At 38.6% G+C, this 27,185-nt stretch overlaps 1 protein-coding gene across 2 annotated transcripts in view; it reads left to right on the plus strand.

Annotated features, from left to right (window-relative positions):
* The window catches only part of Nme7 (NME/NM23 family member 7), a 120,143-nt gene that overhangs the window by 72,089 nt on the left and 20,869 nt on the right, over nucleotides 1-27,185 (plus strand). For both annotated transcript variants that reach the window (XM_051186150.1, XM_051186151.1), the window contains 2 exons: nucleotides 416-517; nucleotides 15,637-15,744. In XM_051186150.1, coding sequence (XP_051042107.1) covers nucleotides 416-517; nucleotides 15,637-15,744 — 210 coding nt within the window. The remainder of the gene's footprint in view (nucleotides 1-415; nucleotides 518-15,636; nucleotides 15,745-27,185) is intronic.

Consider the following 27,185-nt stretch of genomic DNA (forward strand, 5'->3'; position numbering starts at 1 on the left):
TTTTCTAGTTTGTAGATGTTATTCCTTGCTGCTTACTACATTATAGATTTTTAAAGGTCCTCCAGGAGAAACACCACTATTTATATTTTAGGAATATCAGTTTGGTGAAAATGTGCTGAGGAAAAGAGGGAATCTGAAAGGAAGATAAGCTAGAAGTGATTTTAGGTGATGAGAGGAGTCAAAGCATGACCTTGGAATGTAATGATACTAGGAGTAGAGATGAAATGATGACACACTTTTGAAGCAAAAGTAACCATAATGCAGAAGGTGCAACTGTCCAGGACACAAATGGGAATAAGTCAGAGGTGGCCATTTTCAGATAGGAAATAGTGGGAACGTAGTGCAATGAAAAAAATCCAGGTAAAATATTCAGTTCTTTTAATTCTTTTGTTTCCTCTTACATTGTGTATCAAAGGATATGGTGACAGAAATGTGCTCTGGCTCTTGTGTAGCAATAGAGATCCAACAGAACAACCCTACAAAGACATTTCGAGAATTCTGTGGACCTGCTGATCCTGTAAGTTTTTAAACTATTGATCTATTTTGTGTCATTAATTAACTAACTATTTTAACAAGTTCAATTTTAATTTTTTATCTTATAAAATACACAAAGTGAAAATGTGCAAAAATTGTTAAAATAGTGTTTTACAAAACATTAATTCTTATTTGCCTAGTGACAACAGAGAATGGATTATTTACTATGGCACTGTTTTCTTCTTTCCATTTGATAAATTATGAGTCAAAGCAAGTTGTTTTTTAAACTTTGAAATAAAATTTTTCTAAAGTATTATCCTTTCAAACAGAATGGGTGTAGAACTAAATATGAAAATGTAAATATGGTGGCTTTATTCTAGATGCATAGAAAAATATAAGCAATTGAACTAGATAAGTGGGATATAACAGTGACATACAATACATACATGTATATAGAGCTTCTAGAACAATTGGACTGTCAGTGGAAACTGCAAATAAAGACTAAACATTTGGTAGTTGAGGAATGCTCAAGTGTTGAAGAAGTGTGTGTTGGAGAGCACACAATACAAGGGCAATGTTAAGCCTGGTTAGAGGAAGAAAGGAAAAATCAAGTGCAAGGAAGATGCAGGGTATGAAAAGGCTGCATCATAGGTGCAACGACAACAGTGAAGGACCAGGAGCTTCCTGTGGTGCACAGCAAGATTACATCCTTGGCTTCAGTGAAATGCATTTTTGGAAGCATGAGGAAATAAGGATCTTCCTAAGTAGAGGAAATAAGGTAGAAAATGTAATTCTTATATATTAGGAAAGAGGAATTCTTTATATGTAACTCAATTTTAAGAATTATTACAGAATTGTTTCTTTGGTACAATTGGAGCAAATTAAATTGAAAGAGATTAAAGAAAGGGATTCTAGAAGTAAAGAAGGAACAGATTGACAGCATCAAGAATGCCAACAAGACCTCCTTTGTATTTTTTAGAGAGAAAGGGTAGAAATGATACATGGGTTGTGAAAGGTAATGCTTAGTATAGAGGACACTGGGAGAGAGTGGTGCTGATGCTGTGTGTTTACTGATTGTCAGTCATGAGAAGTTAGGGAAGGGTACCTTTGACCCGAGGAGAAAGCCATCTTGTTGATTTTCATTTATGCTTCCTATTTGATAGTCAAATGGGGTTTTTGTTAATTTTTTGAGAAAATTAAAATCTGAATGTTCAGCTGACCAAATAGGAAAACTTAGAGAAATAAAATTAACAAAAAAGAAAAAAAATTAAGCTTTGTCATTATTTCATTCTCTCATATACACAGTAAATAATTATTGAGCCTGTACCAGCACTGATGGATATAAAGACAGAGGCTTCAACTAGGCAAAGTGGTACACATGATAGTTGGAATATAAGGTGGGAGGGTCATTTGATCTCATGAGTTTGAGGACAACCCAGGGAAAAAAAGAATGTAAGTGGTTAATTTTCATGCATTGTGACCATCCCATTGCTAAATATTTACAAATGAAACAGAAACCCACAATTTAACATAGGTAGCTCAGCCTAAGAATAGGTAGCAAAGATGCTTACTGAAGAGCATGGCATCTGAGCAGAATGTGATGAATGAGTAAGTGGTAAAGGTGAGAGATGATATGATTAAAGTCCTGGCTGAAAGGAAAAACATCACTTCACAGCAAATTCTTTCTTCCTTATGGTGCTGAAGTACAGGCAGGTAATAGCAGAGGAAGTGTGCACTGAGGGTGAATTGGAGTATGAGCACATGGGTATTCCTTATGGTACTCAAGTACAGGCAGGTGATGGCAGGAAGTGCTCACTGAGGAAGAACTGAAGAGTGAGCGTGTGGGTATCCTGTAGACATGACAGTACTGAAAAGAAAAACATGCTGATTCTCTTCCTTTACACTTGTTTATTCAGTGAACATCTCTTGTTGGAGTAGTATGTGTAAGCTGCTAGGTTCTGTGATTGGGTTATAGTAAGAGTGACTAAGCTGAGTTCTTGGTCTTTCAGGAGCCCAGACTCACGATTTAGTTTGGAGGCGTTCATGTTCTTGGATCTTGACTCCAGAAAGTGTAGTTGTGATTACTACTCCACTGTGGGTTTTGATTTTGTGTTTTTCATTTTCGTTGTTTATAAACTGATACTAGATCTTAATAAGTACATGTGTTATACTGTATCAGAAAATGTGATTCAAACATTAGAATAGAATTTTAACACTTGGCCTTGGGAAAAGTTCATAGACGTCATCAGATTTCAAAAAGAGATTGTTGGGACAAGGTGAGATTGAGAATCCTTGTCCTAAAGAATAGGAGATCTACAGAGTTCCAATAAGCCTTCCTGGAATTAGAAAATGTTATCTTAGCCCACGGAAGTTTTACCCTTTGTTCCTTTACTAGCAGTAATCTTCCCTTCTCTGGCCTAGTCCTCTAAGATATCTCTTATAATACATCAGCAAATCCTTCCTGTTCATCCTCTTAACTTCTGCTCCAACTCTTATGTTTATATTCCATTAATTATGTTAATTAATTGGTTGTTTGGGTGGACTCGTTCCTTCTTCATTTGCCAAGTATTTTGTGGAGCCCTCTTGTGTATTCAGTACTGTCCTAAAGACTGGAGATACAGCAGTCAATAGACAAGGCAATCGCCCTTGCCCTACAGAAGTTACAGTCTACTGGAAGGAACAGACCATGAGCAGACCTTAAAATGTATAATACACTGGGAGGCTATGGGAGAGCAACAGGCTCTCACATTCCCATCGGCCATGTCTGACTTCTGTGGGGTCAAGAACAAAAGAGGAAGTATGCATAATGCATAGTTGCTTGGTAGTAGGGCTCGGAAAAAAAAAAAAAAAAAAAAAAAAAGCCTGAAAGTGCTTCTTCACCAATAAAACAAAAAATAACCCTATGTGATGCTTATGTCAGCTAATGTGGTCATGCTTCCTAGAACAGTGCCTGGCATGCTGTAAATATTACCAGCTAATTTTCCTACTTTCTTTTTTCTTGTGTTCTTAGTTAATGCGTCATTGGTACCACACCACAGGTGGAGAGAAGGATAGGAAGACTTGAATGAGCTTGGGGATAACTTGCCTATAGATCATGATTTTTATGAGAGTGGTTGAGTAAGGAAGGGCATGCTAAATGCTGCCTTTGGAGTGACAGTCTTGTTCATTCAGAGGAGCATGTGTTTGTTGTAGTAAAGCTAAAATTGTATGAGATTAGGAGACTCCTGACATTGCCCCAATTAGAATGTGGAGCATTAAGAAATTAGTGTGGGGAAATATTACAGTAGTAATTATTGTTTCTTAAGTAAACTACATTGTTTTATCTTGTTAAGGAATAGTAAAAAAGCAGACATTTGCTGAAATAACTATTATTCTACACTAGTAACATGTGTCTTAGTTACTATCCTATCACTGTAAAGATAAACCATAACCAAGGCAATTCTTATAAAGGAAAGTATTTAATTAAGTACTTGTTTATAGTTTCAGAGGCTTAGTTTGTTATCATCATGGTGGCATGTGGGCATGGTGCTGGAGAAGAAGCCGAGTGCTACATCCTGACCCAAAAGCCCACCCCAGTAACACACTTCTTCCAGCAAGGCCACACCTCCTAATCCTTTTCAAATAGTGCCACTCCCTGATGGCTAAGCATTCAAATATAGGAGCCCATAGGGGTCATAATTGCTGAGATCACCACAGTATGTTTATAGGGCTCTTGTTTTGATCATACAGAACAATCCTGTGGTGGGTCAGAAAATTCATGGGAAACTTTTTTGTTTATGATCTTCACCCTTCTTGTTATGTGTCTTTTAAGAAGGAAAAGAAACTTCCAGTAGAATGTTATCATCTCTAAAGAGAGCTGACTGGCTCAAGGAACTCCTCACATTTAAGAGCTTCAACAGACATAAGTTTAAAGTTGAATAAAGCCAAATCAGATATGTATTAAAATCTAATAGTCAATACATTGCTAGATAGTTCTTATAATCTATTATAGGAAGGAAAACAGAAGCTCATGGGCAATAGGAAACTAAATGAAGAGTTAGATCAGTGCTTTCCAGAAGTATAAGAAGACTCCTTTTTTTGTTTGTTTGTTTGGTTGGTTGGTTTTTGAATGAATGATTCTGTTTCTTTAGAGTAAATACAAAACCTTCACAGAGGTTTTGATCTAAGTGGGCAAATCTAACAGAATGGAATTTCTCCGAGGTGAAATGAGTATCTACTCTTTCATCTCAAGGCATAGTGTGGTAATTTGAAAGTAATCCCCCCCCCCCATGATCTCATAGAGAGTGGCACTATTAGGAGGTGTGGCTTCATTTGAGTGGGTATGGCCTGGTTGGAGGAAGTATATCATTGTGTGGTGGGCTTTAAGGTCTCCTATGCTCAGGATGCTATCCAGTGTTTCAGTCAACTTCTTATTGCCTGCAAGATGTAGGACTCTATCAGCTACTTCTTCAGCATAATGTCTGCCTGTGTGCCACTGTTTCCTGCCGAGATGCTAATTGAAACTCTGACTGTAGGCAAGCCATCCCAATTAAATGTTTTCATTTGTAAGAGCTTTTGTGATCTTGGTGTCTCTACTCATCAATAAAAACCCTAAGACAGATATCATATAGATAGTAAAACTAGAAAATTTAGTTTGAAACATCAGATAGGTCTTTATAATACATAATAAGGTTACTGAGCTTATAACAAATAATATATTTTTAATTCTTTTTAATTTGTAAATCAGTTAGAGTATAAGGTACCTGATTTAGTCTTAACAGTGATTCAGTGAGATATAGATGCCATTATTTACTGATATTATTGTTACCCCATTTTATCTACAAGGAGACAGAACATAAATAAATCTGCTCAGCTCACTGAACCATTCTCTGTAGTCAGGCACCCCACCAGATTGTCCTGTTAGGTTAGGAATGAGTATTGAAGGTTCTTAGTACTCAAGGGACTACATCCTGAGCCCTTCAATCTCCAATTTTCATATGATTCTACCAGATAGCTTTGCCTACAGATGTGTGACCACCAGCAGAACAGCAGAGTCCTTGTGACATTAGAGACTGGGTGGTCTGTGGGAGGGGCTCATTTGTTAATTTGCTTCCACTCACTGACCTAGGCTGGAATACAAAATGTTGCAGAGCACATAGCTTTGTCCCTGAGTAGTTGACACTGCAGATATTAATGTCAGCAGGTATGGTGGCACACATTTGCAATCTCTGTTGCTAGGAGGCAGAAAAAGAAAGGTCATGAATTCAGAGCCAGCCTCCGCAACACAATGAATTCAAGCTAGCCTGTGCTACATTAGTCCTTATTTAAACCTTGTTTAAAAAAAAAAAAAAAAAAAAAAAAAACCTATAAAGGTCGAGGCTTGGTTAATTACTGGAATATTAGTGATTTTATAATCTTGTTCCTTTCTAAAACTCATTCTGAATTATGGCTTTTATTTATTCAGCCCTATACCAAGCGCTATTTATATGTCAGGCATTCCTAGTCCATAGGGTACAGTGATGCTGGGGAGACTGACACAACAAACCCATTGTCTGGTGTCTGGCAGTCTTTGTTTTACTGGCAAGATAGATACACAACAGGTGAAATAAATGCAGTGAAAAGATGGGAATGAGGAAAAGGTGCCCGTCTAAAGGTGGACAGTAAGCATGGTCGTCTGCAAGAGTCCTCCAAAGGAACACTTGTGCTTCTAAATCACAGTGTTCTCCCTAAGGAGACTTCAAGAGCAGCAGGAAGAATAGAATGTAGCTGGAAGACATTCTCAGAGCACTTTTAGCTCTTAGCAACAGCAGTGTGGTGATCCACACATCACCCACGATTCATTCACAGGAATCCAAGTTGGCACATTGTTGTGCTTAGTGGTATTTGTGTCTGAGTGTGCCGTTCTTGAAGGGATCTAGCTCACCTCCTACCTCCATGGACAGTTGCAATATTGTCGTACTCTTCATCACTTATGGTAATAAGTGTCAGCACCTCAACATTGTACACAGGTTGTTTACTAGACACATGCTTTCATTTCCTGCTACTACCCTATAAACATGGGAAAGGAAAGGAGTTTTGTCTTTTCTTTCACTGATATTTTCAGGATATCTGGTATCTAACAAATAATATATATATGTATGTATATATATATATATATATTTAAATGAATGTTCAGATAATTCTTTGTATTTCTTCAATAAATATTAACTGGTATTAATATTTAATAAATAATAAATATTAAATAATTTAAGCTCTCTTAAGGTTGAGAATGTAACTCAGTGATAAAGCGATTGGTTGCCTAGTATGAGTGAGGCCCCAGGTTCAATACAGGACAACAAAACGGTACTTATTTTTCCATTGTTAAAAAGTTATAGCATCTTTTCCCCTAAAAGACTTTAGAGTAACCATATTCCTGTCAGATGTGTCCCTCTGACAGTCAGAAGGCAGGACTTCAGTTTCCCTGAGCACTGAGATGAGCCACAGCACCAGCTGGGGCTGCTAGCAATTGGAACCCCAGGAGGCTGGCACACATGTGCCGGCTTTATCTCCCTTAACACACATGTGCTGTTTGTCAGCTTCAAATGTCAGCTTCCAGGGGCACTACTTAGGACAGTAGTCTGTGCATAAGATGGAAAGGAAATATGCTTAAAGCTTTTGAGACTCTGGAAATGACCAATTTTGGATACAAAAGAGCCCATTATTTTACAAGTCTACTCTTGAGTAAAAAGCCGACCAAATCAGTGCCAGGCTTAAGTCCAGGCTCAGTTACTATTAGCATGAATAATACTGAGCCATGATTTTCTCAGGATATTGTCAGTAAGGCATTATATTTATGTCTCGATGAGACGGTCTGAATACTTGCAAGGCCAAAGAAAAGGACTTAAAGAGCCCTCCAATGTGACCATGTAGGCATATGGGACCCTTTCTAATTTTGAGTGTTGATTTTTTTTGTTTGTTCATACCAGATAATAAGCAAAAAAAAAAAAAAAAAAAAAAAAACCATTATTTCTATACACTTAATTGAAAGCATGAAATTTTTGAAAGCACTTAATTCAAATATGATGAAAATATTCGCTAATGACTTAGGAACTAGTTATTCATATTATGAAAGAAGTCTGTACTTTTCATAAAAGTACTTTAAAAACTTGTCTTACATTTGAAGTAAAATCCAAGCTCAACACATTTCCCATAGTAAGTGACAATAAATATGAGTAACTGGGGTATCATGTGTCTTTTCTCCCTGATTTATCTTGTTAATTACTGGAAATGGACTTTACACTATTTTTAGATAAATGCCAGATTAGATGAGACCATTTTAAATAATTTCTATTTCTGATTTTTCTAGATTCATACTTAAAAGCATTAGCACTCAAATTATCTAGTATTTTTACAACTTTTGCTTTTGTTCAGGGCAGTATAGTTCCAAGGATGAATAGTTTTCCCAAAAATCCTAAAACCCATGACTAAAGTCTCATGTCAAAGTCAAGAACTTTGTATAAGCTGTCTCCCTTAGATGAGTTTTGTTTTCAACAGAGTCAATTACTCATCTGCAGCCCTGGTCCAAAATCAGTACAAGAAAAATTCTAGAACTTTGACTTTTGTTATAGTAGGCTATTATAATTTTCTGTATTGTCCTAGTTATTAATCTCTTACTGTGCTTATTTTATAAAGCCAACTTTATCAAAAATTTTTTATGTATGGGAAAAACAATGCCAGAGTTCATGCATCTGCTGGGGTCTTAAATATATCCCTTGAAGATGGAGGATCAGTAGATGCTTACATAAATTCTATTAAAATCTTTTATTCTCCTTTTGATGGAACTTTGAGGTGGGCACTAAAAGATCAACAAGCAATGGGTTTTAACAGTAGCCAGGAAAGCAATACTCCGAGTTCAGGGGAAAGGCGTTGTTTCCTTTTTTGCCCAAGGATAGTGTACATTATAGATGCTCCTAGGAGATGATGCTTACTGTAGACCTTGACTGCCAATTTTAAAGTATCCACATAGGATTGCACTCATCTTTTGCTTGCTTTGAGAGGAATAGCTGGCTTACTTTCTTCCCAGGAAGTGCATGTATCTTGTGCTACTTGGAGAGAGTCAACTTGGCCTACATGGTTTTTGTATTGCTGTCTCTCCAGGCTCCAAATCTCTCCTTGAATCTAATTCCTCACAAGAGAAATCAGACAACAAAAAAAATCAAAGGACTCATCTCTGTTCTGTTAGCGATGGAAAGAAGCATTTTTACATGGGTTGTTTTCTTGCCACTTTCTGTAATAGTTGATCAGCTGGCCCAGTTCATGTCAGCTAATCCGGGTCGCTACCCAAACCAGCAAAATTATGGAAAAGAACTAAGACTCAAGAGAACAAAACTTTATTATCATCCTCGTTTTTTTTTTTTTTTTTCTTTTAGAAATAAACACTCTAATTTTGGTTTTAAACTGTTGTATATGTGTATTTTAAAATAAGATTAAAATATCCAATAACTAGTATTTTGTAACACCCACTCAATTAAGTTTTACACTAATTTTATTAAATATACTCCTGTGGGGCTGGCAAAGTGGATCTCTTGGTAAAGTAATTTTGGCCTGAGCTCAGTCCCTAGAACTAGTCTAAGAAAAGCTGGCTGTGGTCTTATAATTCCAGGAGTGTGGAAGTGGAGACAAGTGGATCTTGGATGAGCCTAGCCTCCTCCATCAGTTCCTGATTTGTGAGAGACCCTTCTCAAAAAAGAAGTAGTCTGGGTGGCTTGAAGAATAACACCCTGGGGTACATGAAGTTAAATCCCCATAGATTCAATAAAGAAGTTACAAAAAAAAAAAAAAAAAAGTAACACCCAAGCTTGCTCTCTGGCCTCCACATGCATGCACACACGTGCACATACATATGTTGTATGTTTGCAACACACAAAAAAAATGACTTGTATAACATGGTTATTAAAAGCTAAAAAGCCAGGTTGTGGTGGGGCATGTCTTTAATCCCAGTGCTCATTGGAGGCAGAGGCAGGCAGATCTCTGGTTTGAGATCAGTATGGTCCACAGAGTCAGTTCCAGGCCATCCAGGGCTGTTACACAGAGTCACTCTCCTGTCTCAGAAAACAAACAAAAAGCTGTGTAGGTGTTCAGCATAGAGCTTAGCTCATCCTCCAGCTGTTGCCAATTTTCTTATTCATCTTTGTAGATGTCAAGACTTATTTCTGAATGTTTGCATGCATTCATATTATTACCTTCAAATCTGTTTCTGAGGTGAAGTTCCTGAGTAGATATAAAATATGTCCATTTAAATTTTTGTTTTTTTGTTTTTTTTTTTTTTTTTTAGTCTTTCTAAAAGTGAAGCCTCGTGAGGGAGAGCTGTTTTAATTATGTCATGGTTTCCTTTGATTTTTTTTCCTCCGAGTAACAAGATGGATGCTGATTCCTAATGCACATTAATATACAAAAGAAAGAGTTGATATTCAGAATACTAATTTACTGGAGGTGGTCGGAACCAGGAGACAGACACAGACAGCATTTATCCACATGTACTGTACTGCACCGTCTGTTCTCATCTTGCCACATTTGACACATGAGGCTTTGTAGAGCATGCATCATGCAGCTCACACATGAATTTTTATTAAGACTGCAGGGCTGTTCATCAAACAGAAATTTATCATCTAAGTTTTTGCCCCACATACATAATTGTATTTGCCAAACATACTGTATTCTGTTCTCTGCATTCTGAGTCAAACCAACCAAAAAGAGTATTGAGAAAAGGAAAGTTGGTTAACCAGTAATCTATTAGCATAAGTACTGACAGTAATAGATTTTGAGAATTTATTTAATTGCTGCATTTCAAATCTCCCCTTTAATTATATTTGAAAGCAGAATCCAATATATAAACAATTATATTCTTAAATGGTTGAATTGCATAAATCCATGTGTCACTGCACTGATTTAAAAAGAGGATTTTCTATAGCTTAGCTTATCAATCATCAAGAAACAAATGAGGGCAATTCTGGAAAGGATGTGGGGTGGGGGGGGGAAGGAGACCTCATTCGCTGTAGGTGGAAGCATGAACTGAGACAGCCCCTTTGGAAAGCAGGGTGGTAACCTCTCAAAATACCGAAAGCTGACTTACCTTCTGACCCTCCCGTGTCACTCCTGGACAGATATTCAGTGAGCTCCACAGCTCTACAGAAAGACTTGCACATGTTTACTGCGCTCTTTTCACAACAGCAAGGACAGCAAGGTGCCCATCAGTGAATGAATAGATAATGAAAACATGCATACACATGAAGGAATTTCATGTGGTTGTAAATAGAAACGAGATGATGGAGTTTTCAGGGAAATAGATAAAACTGGGAAATACTATGTAAGCAAGACTACCTAGGCTCATAAATATGAATGTTGTGTGTCCTTTCATATGCAGATACAGCTTCTAAATGTTAATATATGTATTTAGCTGGATATGGGAGGAGCCAGGAAACTAGAGAGGGAACATGGGATAAAAGAGGCTTGAAGGGAGACTTGTGGGGTGGCAGTGAACACAAGCTATGAGAGGAGGGGGAGAGATAAGGGAGCCTACAGTGAGGACCAGCGTGGAGGGAAGCAGAAGGGACAGCCAGGGCAGGCATCAGAACTGAGTGTGCACATTTTTGTCACCGTTTCCTCAGTAAACCAAAGGGTAAATAAAACTGCACAAAAAATATTTCCTTACTAATAGTGTTTGCATTATTTATGGTATGTAATCTCTGGAGGCTTCTTTCATGTTTATGAGGAAATGAGCCAAAAGTTAGCCTTTTTTCCTAATGAGCCACTTATCAACAAAACATCACAGTGTAAATAAATAAATAAATAAATAAATAACAGTAATGATGAACAAATAATGCAAATAATTTAAACAGGTGTTTTACTATTTTAAATGACTCAATAATATAAGGTAAATAAATCTTTTAAGATTTGAAATAATAAAGGAATAAAACAGCATTTTATATTTTTAAAATATCCATTGGCAGAGAATTGCACCAGAGTTCTTATAGATATCATAGCACCATAGTGTCCAAAATACCTGCTGACATGTGACATTTGTACTGGAAATTGACTTTGTATCTTTTGAAAATTTTACATCATCCTTCATTTTCTCATTTAGTTCAAACTTCCTTTTTCAGTGAAAATTTAAGGCAGCTTTTTATATAAAATAAATGAGAACATCAGGTTATAAAGCAAATGGGACTCAATGATACACTAGGCAAAGTGTGATATTTAGGATACAACACAGAACAATAAATAAATTAGGTAGTGAACTGTGGGCTTTAAAATGTTGGGATAGCCCGGTGTGACCTAGTCTGAATGTCAGGGACAGCGGCGATGGGAGAACAGAAGCTGAGTTGGTGAGTGGCCAAGAGTGGGATGTGGGGAAGGTGATGAGTGACTTGGCATGTGACATCCAACAGAGTGAGTGCCGGGACTGAACTTGCTCAGCTTTCAGTCAGTTACTATTGGGTGGCGGTTTTGAAGCCACCTTTCTTGTTGTTTCCTAAGATGTTTAGCGATATTGAAATTCAAAGTTGGCATTTATCTTTAAAATGACCACTTTGTTCCAGTTGTATAAGAGAAAAAAATGGATTTTTGTGATAGGCCCTGAGCAGTGTTTTGGTGGAGAAAAAGCAGAGACCAAATGATCTAGAAGAGACTGGGAAGATAGAATGAGTTGTTTTTAATTTGGAGGGGTTAGCTATAAATTTTATATTAACAAAATTATAGTCACTATTTACAATTTTACTGGGAAGAGGATAAAATTGCCACTAGAATTTAACCCTGAGGAAAGGTTTTCCTTTAGGATGGGTGGGGGGGAAGGAGCTCTCAGAGAAGACACTAAGAAACACTGTTTCCTAGCGACAGCAACTCTAAGCAAAGTTATCCAAATAACCTGCCTTGATTTATCAAACTGTCTCATTAATGGAATAATCCAACACATTCTGAACATTTGATGTGACAGACTGCCTTTGGGGCTCAAGGAGGAAAGAGGCAGTTGGGGATGACTCCAAAGCTTTTTGCCTAGATTATGTGGTTGAAGTGTGGTTCTGCTCATGAAGAGAGGGAATTTAGGAAGAGGAAGCACTTGAAATAAAGTTAGTGAGATTAGCTTTGGACAGATAGAGTATTCTGGGGGAATAAGCAGGTGATGTTGTTCAGTAAAGGGTTGGGCAGAAGTTAGGAACTAAAGTGTTGTCTGAAGAGACATGTCCAGCACTAAATGGGATGGGACAGAGAGGGCCAGAGATAAGAAAGATTGAATTTGTGAGTGGTAAGAGGTTGGAAATCTGGGTACCTGACGAGAAGATTGGATCATGGCACCATGTGGGATGAGTATAGGGGAACTTCAGGAACATAGGAATGACCCAGAGCGCTAAATATCAAAGAGGCTCACAAATGAAGAGAATCTGTGGCAATGTAAGGACTGTGGCGCCCCTTGCCAGAGTGGCAAAAGGGCTGAAGAATAAATGAAGGTGAAGCTTCCCTGTACGGAGTGATGACAAGCGATGGCACACCCTTTTCCTTCTTGCATCTCTCCTGCAGCACTGAAAACTGAGAGAGCAGCTTATATGGGAGCCATTTGTTCTTTGTCCAAACATGTTTCACCTTCTGCACAGACCCACAGTGCTCAGTGACATTCATTTAAATGCACACAGCCTTAGAATAATGAAACAAATGCTTTCTTCTTTGTTTTCAGTTTTAGGGTAGTCATCAGCCTGTTTGTTTGTTTGTTTTACTGCTGTAGACTTAGAAGGCATTCATTAAGATGGAACTCCCTCCCACTACAGGATTACCTGAGCAGAATTTTTAGTACTTGTGATGAAATATGAAATAACCAAGTACTTGGGAGCTGGGTACCAGGTTGTCAAGGGGCATGAATAGGCCAGGAATTTGATGGTTTGAAAGGTGTTCTCTTTAAGTGCAAATAAATATTACTGTTTAAGGAGTCCAATTTCTCAGCGTAACCTATAATTTATAAGTACAGAAGTTCCTTCTAAAGGATTATTTATTTTTGCTACTAAATGAAATTGCTAATACTTAGTGTGGCTTTGTTGTATCTGGGAGTTATTTCTGTTCATTAAGGATGGATTGTGTGTGCATGGTGGTTTCCACCATAGAGTATAAATAGAAGAAAGAGCAGGAATGTATTAGAATAATTAGGGGAATCTGTTGGAGCATGCAAGGGGCTTGTGATGAGGAAAGATGGAGCTTGGCATTTCACTTTCATGTTGTATGGTTGTCTATATGTGTAATATGCATATATGACATTTCAGTTAACCAGGACCCTTTTTACATGATCCAAAATGAAAGCCTGGTCCCCATGTAGCATGGCTTGCTGCTTATTGTAGTGAGTAGGGGTGCTGCAAGAACACAAAGAATGGCATGAGAAGTACACAAACTGGTCACATAGTCCCTTGTTACTATCTGATGTTACTCATTGCACATAACTATGTGGTTATGTGACTGGCAGCGTATGTTTACTTCCACTGATCCCCACAGTCGGGGGGGGTAGTACGTTGTGCCCCATTATGACTGTTGTAACGCCATGAGATGACAGGATATTGCCCCTCCACTATAACCCATGGGACTACATTCAGTACCAACCACATTGAAACTATGCTCAATGTGTGCTGATTTAGCATGCCCTTACAGTGACACATGGCTATAATTAACTCAGTAAAAACTTTGAAAGCACCTTTCACTTGCTTGTAACGGTTACTCAGCATCCATCCACTGTTGCTGTGCCGGGCACCGTTTCCATTTCTATACCCCCAAATGTGGTTATTTGGTAACTTTAGCCATGCAATCTGTTCTTCTCTTTCTTCCAACATTCACCTTGACTTCAGCCATGGTCTTACATGACTTACATGACTTACAACTGGTGATTATCGATCCTTTCTTCACAACGTGGAAATTTCCACTCGATTTAAGAATTGATATACTGGTGATCAGTTTCCCAGTTGACTTCTGTCTTATCAACCTGATTAGCTGAGCTTAAACCCATTAGGCTACCTTCCCGTCATTGCCCCCTTTCTTACCTATTTAAGACTTTTGCCCAAATGTTACTACATTCTCTTTTCATGTTCTTGTATCTATTGCTGTATCTATCTCAGCCTCATTAAATCCAGGGCTATTTGTGGCCATTTCTCTCCCTGAAGATGATCTAATGCTAAGCAGATTTAAAGTTTGTAAAACTATAAAATCAATACTATGAAACTGGTTTATTTTAAATAAAGTTAAGATGCTTACTAACCTTATAAAATTTTCACAGTAATCTTATTTCATGTGACTCTAATAATCCACTGGCTAAAAGAAATGTGATTACGTTTGTCTCTTAATACAAAGCATTGTATTCTGGGCCACAGGAAAGGCCTTGCTGTGAAGAGACACTGGGACTAAGGCAACTCTCATAAAGAAAGCATTTAACTGGGGGCTTGCTCATTGTTTCAGAGGGATAGTCTATTATCATCATGACAGGCAACATGGTGGTGGGGAGCATGGCAGCAGGTAGGTGTGGTGTGGGAGATGTAGCTGAGCTATACCCTGATCCATAAGCAGAGAAAGGGGATAGAACCTGGGCCTGGCATGAGCTTTTGACACCTCAAAGTCCATCCACAGTGACACACTTCCTTCAACAAGATCAAACCTATTCCAACAAGGCCATACCTCCTAATTCTTCTAATCCTTTCAAATAGTTTCATTCCCAGGTGACTAAGCAATCAAATACATGAGCCCATGGTTGCCATTCTTATTCAAACCAACACACTAGGGCAGAAAAGATGACTCAGTAGGTGAAGGAGCCTGCTGCTAAATCTAACAAATGGAGTTCAATTCCTGAGTCCCATATGGTGGGAGGGAACTGACACACAAGTTCTCTCTCTCTCTCTCTCTCTCTCTCTCTCTCTCTCACACACACACACACACACACACAACACACACACACACACGTGCACACGTGTACACACACGCACACACACCACAAACTAATATTTAAAAACTTTATACTGGTAAATAACATCTTCAGTGGTCAACATTTTCATATATTCATGTTGTTTCCAAGCAAAATTAGCACCCTCAATGTATAACTTGGATTTTATAAAATAAAATGATTAAGGTATCTTTATTAATACCTTATTAGTAACTTTAACCTATATGTGTTTGTGTATTTCATAGGAAATCGCCCGGCATTTACGTCCTGAGACCCTCAGAGCAATCTTTGGTAAAACTAAGATTCAGAATGCTATTCACTGTACAGACCTGCCAGAGGATGGTCTCCTAGAGGTAAGACAAAGCAGTGTGGGAATCCTGCTTATGCTTCAGGCTCACCAGTAATCTCCACAGTTCTTGTGCACCTCAGACCACTCAATAGCCTGAGACTACATGTGTTTTTGGCCATCCAATGACTACCCGAGCGTGCACCCATTGTCCCAGGTACTCCAGAGAACTCACAGAGATCTACCTGCCTTTGCCTTCCAAGTGTAGGGATTAAATGCTTGACCACTACCACCCAGCAAGAATGAAATCAACGTGTGTAATACATAACAATGTCAAAAGTGGTAAAGAGGTCCCTCAAAAATGTAAAGCTACAAATTCTATATGATCCAACAATATATTCAAAAGAATTAAAACCAGGACTCACTGCTGGCCCTAGTGGTGTATACACACCTTTAATCCTAGTACTTGGGCAACAGAGATAAGCAGATCTGTGGGTTCAAGGCCAGCTAGAGCTACATAGTGAGACCCTCTCTCAAAACAAAAGCAGGATTCACAATGTTCCTAACAGTCATATGTTTATACCAGCATCATTCATAATGACCAAACCCTGGAAGCAGTTCAAATGCCCCCAACAGATGAATGGATAAGTAAAATGTGGCATATATATATGAAGGATATTCTCACACATCTTGCAACAAGGGTAAACCCTGATGACATTATGCTAAGTGAAATAAGCCAATTGCCAAAAGTAAAATATTATATGATTACTGTTATGAGATGCCTAGAGTTGTTAAATACATAGGGACAGAAAAAAAATACTGCGTTTGCCAGGGGCTACAGGTAAAATAAATAGAAAGTTATAGTTAAGTTGGTAGAGGTAGCAAAGGGTTATGGAGATGGATGTGTAGTTAAAATGTGTAGTCTACACCTAAAATGAGAAAGCCAAAAGAAAGCTATTTTTAGGCCAAAAGCAAAGGAAAAAGTAACTATTTTCTTTGTTTCCTTTTTATTGAAAATAAATTCTTGCCTCATACAATTTACTCTGATGATAGATTCCCCCTATCCATGCTACTCATCCCAGTTCCTCTCTACCTCCCTTTCCATCCATATCCACTCCATTTCTGTCCCTCATTAGAAAAGAGCAGACTTCTAAAAGTAACAAAATAAAATATAAGATAAAATTACCACATTAAAGTCGGTCAAGGCAAACCCACAGACGATAAAGAACCCAAGAGAAATCACAAGAATCAGAGACCTAGTAGCTCACCCAATCGAGAGTCCCATCAAAATACTAAACTGGGTGTGGTAGCCCACCTTTAATCCTAGCACAGCAGGCAGATCTCTGAGTTCAAGGTCAGCCTGGTCTAAAGAGTGAGTTCCAGGATTGTAATAGCCAGGGATTTTATATAGAGAAACCATGTCTCAAAAAAGAAACAGGAAAGAAAAAACTAAACTGAAAGCTATACTATATACCAGAGAACATGGTGCAAACCTGTATAGGCCCTGCGCTTGCTACTTCAGTCTTTATGAGTTCATAGGAGCTTTGCTCCGTTGATTTGGAGGACCTTGTTTGCTTGATGTTATCCATTTCCTCTGGCTCTTATACTTTTTCCACCTCCTCTTTCACTGGATTCCCTGAGCTCTGTGGGGAAAGATTTGATGGAGACAGCCCATTTAGAGATGTGTGTTCCAAGGGGGTGTGTGTGTGTGTGTGTGTGTGTGTGTGTGTGTGTGTGTGCAATGTCTGACTATGAGTCTCTATATTGGTTCCCATCTACTGCAGGAGGAAGCTTCTCTGATACTGACTAAGCAAGATGCTGATCTATGAGCATAGCAACATATCTTTAGGAGTTATTTTATTGTTACTTTTTTTTTTAGACCAGTAATATTTGGTTTTACCCTAGATCTGTGGTTCTTGGTCACCCAAGCATTAGTTGGTATGGGTTCCATCTCATGGAGTAGTCTGTAAGTCAATTTAGACATTCGTTGGTTACTCTTCCAAGCTTTGGGCCACCATTAATTACTCTAGCATATTTCACAAGCAGGACAACATTAGAGAACAAAGGTTTTCTGGCTGTTTTGGTTTTTATGTTTCTCTTTCGGTAGCCTGCAGAAAACCAAACAAATCTTCCAGTACCAGGACTGGGTTACCCCCAATTGCATTGTTGGCCAAAGAGGTCCCATGGAGATCCCTAAACAACAAGGCTGTTCCCAAGACAATAGATTGTTCTCCACACACTGGCATCAAGGCCCCACTGCTGAGAACAGCAACCCATGTTATTGAACATGGAGGGACCCAGCTGTTGCCTATATAGAACCTTCACCCAAAAGAATTTTTAAGGAAAAATTTTTTTCTTGACACAGGGACTCACTAGTCCCTGTGCCCTAGAGCTTGTTATGTAGACCAGGCTGATAATTAACTTACAGAGATCTGCCTGCCTCTGCCTCCCAAGTGTTAAGTTTAAAAGCATGTGTCACCATGCTCTGGCCTGAAAAAAAAAATTTATTACCATTTAAAAAAAATTTTAATTGTGTCAATTAAAAGATAAATAATAGCTGGGCAGTTGTGGCACACACCTTTAGTTCCACCACCCAGGAAGCAGAAGCAGGCAGATCTCTGAGTTCAGGGCTAGCCTTGTAATTTGAAAAATCAAAATAAATAAGTAAAATAAAAAGATAAATAATAAATTTGTTGTTATTGTATAAATGTCCCAAAGTGACTGGTATTCTTAATATATACTTATTTTATTGATTCTTACTTGTATAATAGAATCCACTAGACCCTTTAAGATTATTTCTGCCTTTAAAGTGACATATAGAAAACCACTTCTTGGCTGGGCATACCTTTAGTCCAAGCACTCAGGAGTCAGAAGCAGATGGATCTCTGTGAGTTTGAGTTCAAGGCCAGCTTGGTCTACAGAACTAGTTCCAAAGCAATACAGAGAAACCCTGTCTCGGAAAAGAAAAAAGAAAGAAAGGAAGGAAGGAAGGAAGGAAGGAAGGAAGGAAGGAAGGAAGAAAGGAAAACCATTTCTTGAATACTTACATATTTTCATCTAATGGAAATGTTAAACCACATATAGTGTTATCCTAGCTGACTCGAGAATTTGTTTAGAACTTAATGAGAAGAGGGCATATATGAATGCCTCTACTTTGATGCCAACCATGGGGTCTTTATATATGTCCTAGGAAGAACTAATTCTTATCAGCTTTAGTTTTATTGCTATAGAGGATGACTTCATTATCTTCATCAAGATTTTCTGGTATAGCTGAAGACATCAATTTGCTAAAATCTTACCTAAACTTTGGACCCTACTGGAAATTTTATATGTTTGATAAATATAAAAGGTTTTATTTTAATTATCCAAAAAGGTAGTGTTTACCATAGATTCATCTATCTTATAACAACATTCCCTTCTCCTTTTGACACATTAAGACTTATATGTTAGATTTGAATAGAAATTGAATAGAAATTAAGCAGAAAAGCTTAAGTTATGGTGACTATTGCTTTCTACCAATTAAAATATTATCAATTATATACCTGTGACCTTTGTTCATGTAATTTGAAACATACTATTATTGCTCAAAGTTTAGGAAGACATTTAAATGTCCAACCAAACTATACTGGATATTTCATTGAAAATTAGTACTATGAAATTATAGGGATAAAGAATTGTAGAAGCCAAGAGGGGTCAAGGACATCACAAGAAAACCCACAGAAACAACTAACTTGGCTTATAGGAGCTCACAGAGTCTAAACCAATAACCATGGTTCTACAAGGGACTGACCTAGGCCCTCTACATATGTATGACAGTTGTGTAACTTGGTCTACTTGTGGGATTCCTAGCAGTGGAAGCAGGCCCTGTCCCTAACACTTTGGCTGGCTTTTAGGAACCTTTTTCTTATACTGGGTTGCCTTACCCCACCTTAATACAAGGGGAGTTGCTTAGTCTTATAACAACACAACAACAAAAAGTTCAACTGAACTATACTGGATATTTCATTGTGTAGGTCTGGCTGGCCTCAGACTCACAGAGATCTGCCTGCCTCTACCTCCCAAGTGCTGGGATTAAAGGTGTTTGCCACCACACTAAGATTGTCCTCCTTGTAAAAGCACTTCAGTATATGATTTTGGATAGGAAGGGGCCAATACTTTGCTTATTGTTTCACCCACCGAATGAAAAGCACATAGCATTGCTCTTTTTATCTTAATGAAAATTCTGTAACAGTGAGCCCTGACCCTGGTTGGATGAGACTCACCAAGACAGTTTTCAAAGCAATTTTTAAAATACCAACACCAAGGCTCACTTCCTGAGAGTCTGCTTAAAACTTGCTGGAGGCTGGCAAGGTGGCTTCACTTGCCACCTGACTCTCAAAGAGCCTCTGACCCCCTATACACAATCTATGTTATAAGCAAATGACTTAATTTTTTTAAATGAAGTAAATTCAGTTTTTGAGAAAAGTCATAAGTACAATAACCACAATAAGTGAAATGTGAGGGTGACCTGCCACCATGTCCCATATTCCTGAGTACTTTAATGTCAATTTTTAACACAAAAGGCCTTTCCACACAAAGCCACATAATGAGCATCCAGATTATACACTGATGATTATATTGGACTTGACCGTTACATATTGCTTCCATGTTCAACTCCAAATCCACCGGGGATCTCAAAGTTCATTAACAAAAGCACTTAGGTCAGACTGGTTCATTTCATTTTCTCCTTAGTTCCTCTCAGTCTGGCACGGCCACTTGGTTTTTCCAATTGTCTTTCATGACTTTGAAATTTTTGAAAATAACAACAACAAAAAAAAAATCTAAACAAATCAATTCATTTATTTCTTTGGCTGTCAGATCTTTTTCTAGATAGCTTTCACTTGATCTTCTAACATGGCACTGACTAGTTCATTTTGCTGATGCTATGTGTTACTCATGTAATGAGCCATCAGTTAGTTCCTCATTGGCCAAGAAAATGAACAGTGCCCCTTTTATTTTGTGACACAGCCTGCGTATGTTGATCCCTGCTCCACCTCAAGGTGATCATCAAGTATCATCTATCATTTCCCCAGCCTTCATTGAAGAAAACACCTCGTTCTCTGCCTGTTTTGCTTCCATGGTCTGGTCTAGGACTCTCTTGTCTTATTACCTTCATTGAAAATAGGAAACACTTGAAATCCCCAAAGCTGCTGAATGGACTGTGGTAGCATATTCAAGACTGTTTGAATTCTGTACACCAGGGCCATAGGTCAGTCACCCTCCACTCAGATGTTTATCATTTAAAATTCACACACATTGCTTCCTGGACTGGGAAGCTGGCTTCGTAGGTAAGAGTACCTATTCAATCATGAAGACCTGAGTTTGAGTCCTTAATATCCACCTGAAAAGACACGTGTGGCCACATGTGCTTGTCACTCCAGTGCTGGACAAAAGGGAGGATGGAGCAGGAGAATCATTAAGGGTTGTATCCAGCCTACATACAAATCAGCCAGCTCCAGTTTCAGTGAGAAAGCCTGTCTTAAAAGGACACAGCAGAGAGCCACAGGGAAGGGTACCCAACATTCTCCTCTGGCCTCCACATATATGCATAAGTATATTTCTCTCTCTCTCTCTCTCTCTCTCTCTCTCTCTCTCTCTCTCTCTCTCTCTCTCTCTCTCTCTCTCTCTGCATTGAGAACGTCAGTAAACAGAGCACAAGGATCTTTCTCCCTAGTCTCTAATAACAATTATGTTAACTGTTCTATATGATGGGTGAAATTTGCACCTTCCCTCTGTTTTTCTTTTCCAAACATCCTGTATTGTAATTATATCACATTTTTGATTGCCAACTGGAATTTAAGAGGCATTTAAATATTGTATGCATAAACAGTTGATGAAAGCAAGTCTGAATTCAAACAAGTCATTGTGAATACACTCTTGTTCCAGTGATTCAAGAACCAGCTAGAAATAAATGTAAGTGGAGGTGACTGCTGTGATTGGACAGGCCCAGGTTTACTGGCCGTGGTCAGCACAGGCCTTTCCACATCCTGACACTTGTGATTTACCCTTAGTTTTAGTTTCTGTCTTGAAGGAAGCAGAGTTGTGATTCTTACATGTGTGCTGTCAAAAAGAGAACACGATGTTCAGAGACAAAGATCAAACAGCTTTCTCTTAGGATCTAAAAATAGTCTAGCAAGGCAGATGCTTTGACCCAGAAGTGGGAAGTGACAAATGAAAAGTTAGAAGAGTTACTGGGGTCATTGTAAAATCATGTGAAGACATCTGAACTTCATTTTGAGCTACTAGTGATCCAAGTGAAGGTTCTGTGTAGAGGAACACAGTCATGTCGGTGTTAGAGCATTCTGGATATAAAGGAGAGCTGGTCATGAGACACAGAGAGAGAGTTAGAGAGGGCTATGAAGGTAATTCAGGAAAAATGATAATTAGGATAGCAGTGATTTTCCAAAGACTGAAGGCTGAAATGACAGCACAAGGAACAAACTGGATATGAAGAATACGCAAAGGGAACAAACCAAGGAAATACCTTCCTTGAGTGCAGATAGTGATGCAGGGCTTACAATCTTTATCTGTGATACTGAAGTCACTAGTGTTTCTCTCCCTTAGCATAGCTTAGAGTTTGGATTTTATTCAAAGGCAACAATGGATCTCTAGAAATAAACTACTGGAATAACTTACCCTGAATAATGCCTACTTGCTTTGTGAAATTTGTGTAAACATTGATTCTATAACACTGCAGTGTTTGTTGTAATGCCTAAACACCATAAAGAGATTGTAGGTTCATGGGTCTTTTGGTTTCTCAGAATATCCATGGTACTAGCTTGTTTGAAATTAGTTCTCCTGTTGTGAATGGGAATGAGATGAATGGTTTAAAGACAATAATTAATGTGATTGGTTACTCTGTATATAGATGTGATGGAGACAGGAGAAAATATTGTTGAAAAACGAATTGAATTAGCAACTATGGTCAATCCATAAACAATAGATATCCCTTCTGACTTAAATTTGCCCTTCTTATAGAACGTGAAAATATTTGTTATAGGCTTAAGACAAGTATTCTGTAGTTAAATGAAAGTTATTAAATATCAGGAAGGCATCCCAGGTCATAAACTGGAAACAAATTAGAATATTAACCTCTCAGAGTTAAATATTATTTAAATCCAGAAAATAAATATGCTGCCCCTGATTTCATTTCTGAAAGGCCTGGAGCCGAAGAACCATAGTGTTATCAGAGTCTACCATGTTCAAAAAGAACAGCTGACAAGGGATCAAAGGTAGCAGAGTTGCAGGTTTGTGGATGACTGTGATCAGGTCTCAAGGAAGGGAGGGAGAAAGTGCTCTTTCTGAATTGATGGATTTGTGTCTGGTAGGCCATCATTCACATCACTCACATCGTTCACACTACTCACTGCCACTGCTGTCCAGGCTCTTCATCTTCTTCGCTCTAAAAACCTGAGGAGGAAGGTAGAACTATCTACTCCTTGACCTTTGCTCTCTGCACTTTGACCCCAGCTCCTTGTCTTTGATCTGCACACTGTCCATTTCTTAGTGACTAAGTAATTGTGAGGTAGTAAGTCACTCTCTGTAGCTGATTAAAGATCTTCAGTAAGAACTTAGGGACCTAAACCATTGGTGGCCTAATCAAATCCATCCTCTTTTTCCATTCATAAATATTGCTGCTATTCCTGTTTTTGTCAGTCAGGCAATTGTGTTTCTATTCTGATTAGAAGAAAGTCAGAGGAACAGTATAATAGAGGGAAAATACTAGGCCCAGGGTTTTCAAGGACAAGTAGACTCAGCAGGTTTTCCAGATTGTTCCAAGCTTTTAAAGAACTTGAAAAGATTTTACTTCAAATGTCAGATGCCTTCACCATAGTGGAGATATTAATACTCTGTGAGCAACTTTCTATGAAATAAAAGGGAAAGAAAGAAATTCCCACTCTTGGTTAACCTGATCATGCAGTCAACCACCCAGGGACCACCAGACAAAATCCTGTTGTCATATTTTCAGTAGCAAAGTCACCTTCTGTCCTTGATTTAAGAATAAATTCATTAGCCAGGCAGCAGTAGGCAGATCTCAGAGTTCAAGGCCAGCTTGGTCTACAGAGCAAATTCTAGGACAGCCAGGGCTACACAGAGAAACCCTGTCTCAAAAAACAACGACCAAACAAAAGAGTAATTTAATGTAAGAAAATATTAAGTATATGTTGCAAAGTCTGCTGAGGTAAATTAACTATTTGATATAGTTAGTAACTTACTAAAGCCTTGTTGTGACTACTTTTTAATTTTTATTTTATGGAAATGAATATTTTGCTCCCATATACATAAGTGCAAGGTATGTGCGGATGATACCCACGGAGGGGCAGAAGAGAGTACCAGATCCCCTGGAACTGGAGTTGTAAGCTACCATATGTTCCTCTAAAAGAACAGCAAGTGTTCTTAGCCACGGTGACATTTCTCCTCCCTTTGTGACTACTTTTAAAAGATCGCCCTGATATAGAATCTGTTTGTATTCTGACATGCCTTCTGACTATTGATTTTGTAATTTTTTTTTTTGCTCTTAACTTTTTTACAATTTTATTTATCTTTCTAATTGTGTGTAGGTGTGTCTGTTGTGTGTGGGTATGTGTAAATGACTACAGGTGCCCATAGAAGTCAGGTGTTGGATCCCCTGGGGCTGGAGTTACAGGTGGTATGAGCTGCCTGAAGTGGGTGCTGGGAACTGACCTTGGGTCTTCTGCAAGAGCAGCAAGTGCCTTACTTAATCAAGGCGCTATCTCTCCAGCTCCAGTTTCCTATGAAATAGCTAGTGATAAAGAGTCCATGCCTTGTGCCCAGCATTGTTCTAAGTCCTTCATTTGCATTAACTAAGCTCGTGCAAGGCCCCAATGAAGTACACGTGATAACTCCATTTACAACTGAGTTACTGAAGCACAAAGGGAAGCAACCTTCCCAAAGCCATTCAGCTTGAACCCAGGCACTTTGGGTCCAGAGTCTGTGCTGTCTGGCCTCCCCACCTTCCTGTGCAGTCTCTTGAGCACGTGACAGACTGAGAGTAGAAAAGCTCCTGTGAAAGAAGATATTACACAGTGTCTGTACTCAGATTTCAGCTCCATCTTTGCTGATTGTGCATTGTGTGTTAGATACCATTGTTCTTTCTAGAAGTTTGTAAAAGTTAAATTTTCTTACATAATTCTCTATTTTTGTTTTCAAATTCTTCTTAACATGGTGTAGAAATTATGGTTTACTGGCTGTTCAGCCTTCTTTTGGCCTGCCGTTTTATATATTGGACCCAGTTTACTCTATGTGTGAAACTTCCCCTCACTAAAGTGGTCTTGGAGGAAGCTGTATATGGAAACTCAGTGGCTACTTGAAAAGATGGTTCTGCCAGGGGCTGAAGAAATGGTTCAGTAGTTAAGAGTACTGAATACTCTTCCAAAGGACCCCAATGGCAGCTCCCAACTGTAACTCCAGGAGATCCAACACCCTGACATGAACATACATGCAGGCAAAACACCAATACATATAAAGTAAAAAAACAAATTTCAAAAAAAAAAAAAAAAAAAAACCACACAGTTCTTCCTGTGAAGCTTCTGATGTTTCTTTCGCTGCCTCTGTTCAACCATTGCCTGTGCTACAGTCACTGCCTCACAATAAATAAATCTAGCATAGGAAAGAATAGTGAAAACAAATGTGTGGACTAGCCCTTTACTGGATTCCATGAAACCACATCATGAAAATCCATTACACATTATGCCCATAGGCTGTTATGTAAGGAGTGGTGGGCCAGTGATAAACACTGGCCCAGCGTCTTCCATAGAAGTGCAAATTGCTTAATCTCTTGAGTAAATGAATCACCACTGCAGGTTTAATGCCACCATTTCTTTGCTTAGAATATCAGTGTTCAAAACCCTCTGTGCAAAGTCCTCTCCTTGGCTTGTTGTACATTAACTCCGAGGTTACTGTACAATCACTATCTGAGAGCTGAGATCTGCTGCTGACTAGTCACACAGCATAGGGTTATGCAACAGCACACACAGTGAGCATGCTGGAGTTTTCCTTATTGTCTTGTGACGGAAGATTTCTGAGGCTTGCCTTTAAGTTGTTTCAGTAAAGAATTTTTTCTCCATTGCTTGTGAGATGGTTTTCTGTAACAGAAACAACACCAACATTGGTTGCTCAGCATACAGTTCTTTGGTGGTGTGCGCTACAGTCTGAACAGCCTTTGCTGACCCTTGGCACTTACATTTCTTCACCTGACTGATACTCCAGTGTATTTTCTTAGCTGAAGGGTGTTATCTGTGTGTTCTCTTAGATCTTCTACATTGCACGTACTCTTTGGCCCTTCCTGGATGTGCATGTGTTTATTACAGTCACTCTGTCTAGGGCTGAAAAAGACAGTTTCCATTCCCAGTGAATTTAGTGGTCTGTAGGAAAGATTGTCATTGAAATGGGTCATTTTCACCTCACACAGTAACTGCCAGGAGACTGATCCTTGGCAAGTGTCATGGCGTCCTGAAAAACTGAACCACTTCCTAGCATGAAAGTCAGGTGAGTTGCTTGGAGGATAATGATCTGTTCGAAGTGTTAGAGGCTGGATTTTTAAGATCCTGTTATTCTAGCAGAGGAAATGATATGTATGCTATCCATGGACTTCGTAGATTACACTCTAAAATAGTATTAGGGAAGGGTAGGCAACAAAGGAAGGTAGCTAAGACTCAGCTTGTGGTTGTTTTATATCATGCTTGGAAATTTTAGATTTAGTCATACATTTAGACTCAGAGCTAGTTCCCTGACACTGTTCTCAAAGTGTTATGGATACTGTTTTAGGGAAATAATTCATAGCTTTTATTAGATCTCAGCCTGACCTACAATCCAAAAACTATTAATATTTGCAGTGAAAAGTCCTAAGGGGATGATAATGTTGTTCATAGTTAAAACGAAGTAAAACATTACCATGGCCCTGTTTCATATGTCAGGGGATTTGGTGCCTAGAACTGTTCTAGTTCAACAAGTTAAAATCATCAGGAAGACGTCCTTAGCAAACCCAAAAATCACAAATCCATGCACTGACTACTTTATTGACTCCCGCTGAACACCACCCTGGCAAGGGAGTACTCTGAGGAGACAATAGTGAATGAGAGATGCAGCCCAGACCAGAGCTCCTACTAACAAAGCAAACATGGATTAGACAGTTATCACTACAAGAAACAGAGACCTCTGGCCCTAGTAAGGAAGCTGCTGTGGGGAGGGTTAAGGAGGGTTTTCCTGAGCAAAGGATAGTTGAAATGAGACATGAAGAGATGACTGTCAGTCTGAAAAGAAGGGAAATATCTTCATCAGAGAAGAGCATGTGATAAGGCCCTGGTTGGGACAGAAGCAAGGACCACAAAGTACACTGGCCGTCTAGCTTAAAATGACTTGGAAAGATGGCTGCTAGACCAGGGTATTTTAAGAACAGGCACCTTTATCCTAAAAGCAGCACATTTAAGTTCATAAAATGGGTTTGTG

This window comes from Phodopus roborovskii, unplaced genomic scaffold (assembly GCF_943737965.1).
Source record: "Phodopus roborovskii unplaced genomic scaffold, PHOROB, whole genome shotgun sequence".
NCBI lineage: Eukaryota > Metazoa > Chordata > Mammalia > Rodentia > Cricetidae > Phodopus > Phodopus roborovskii.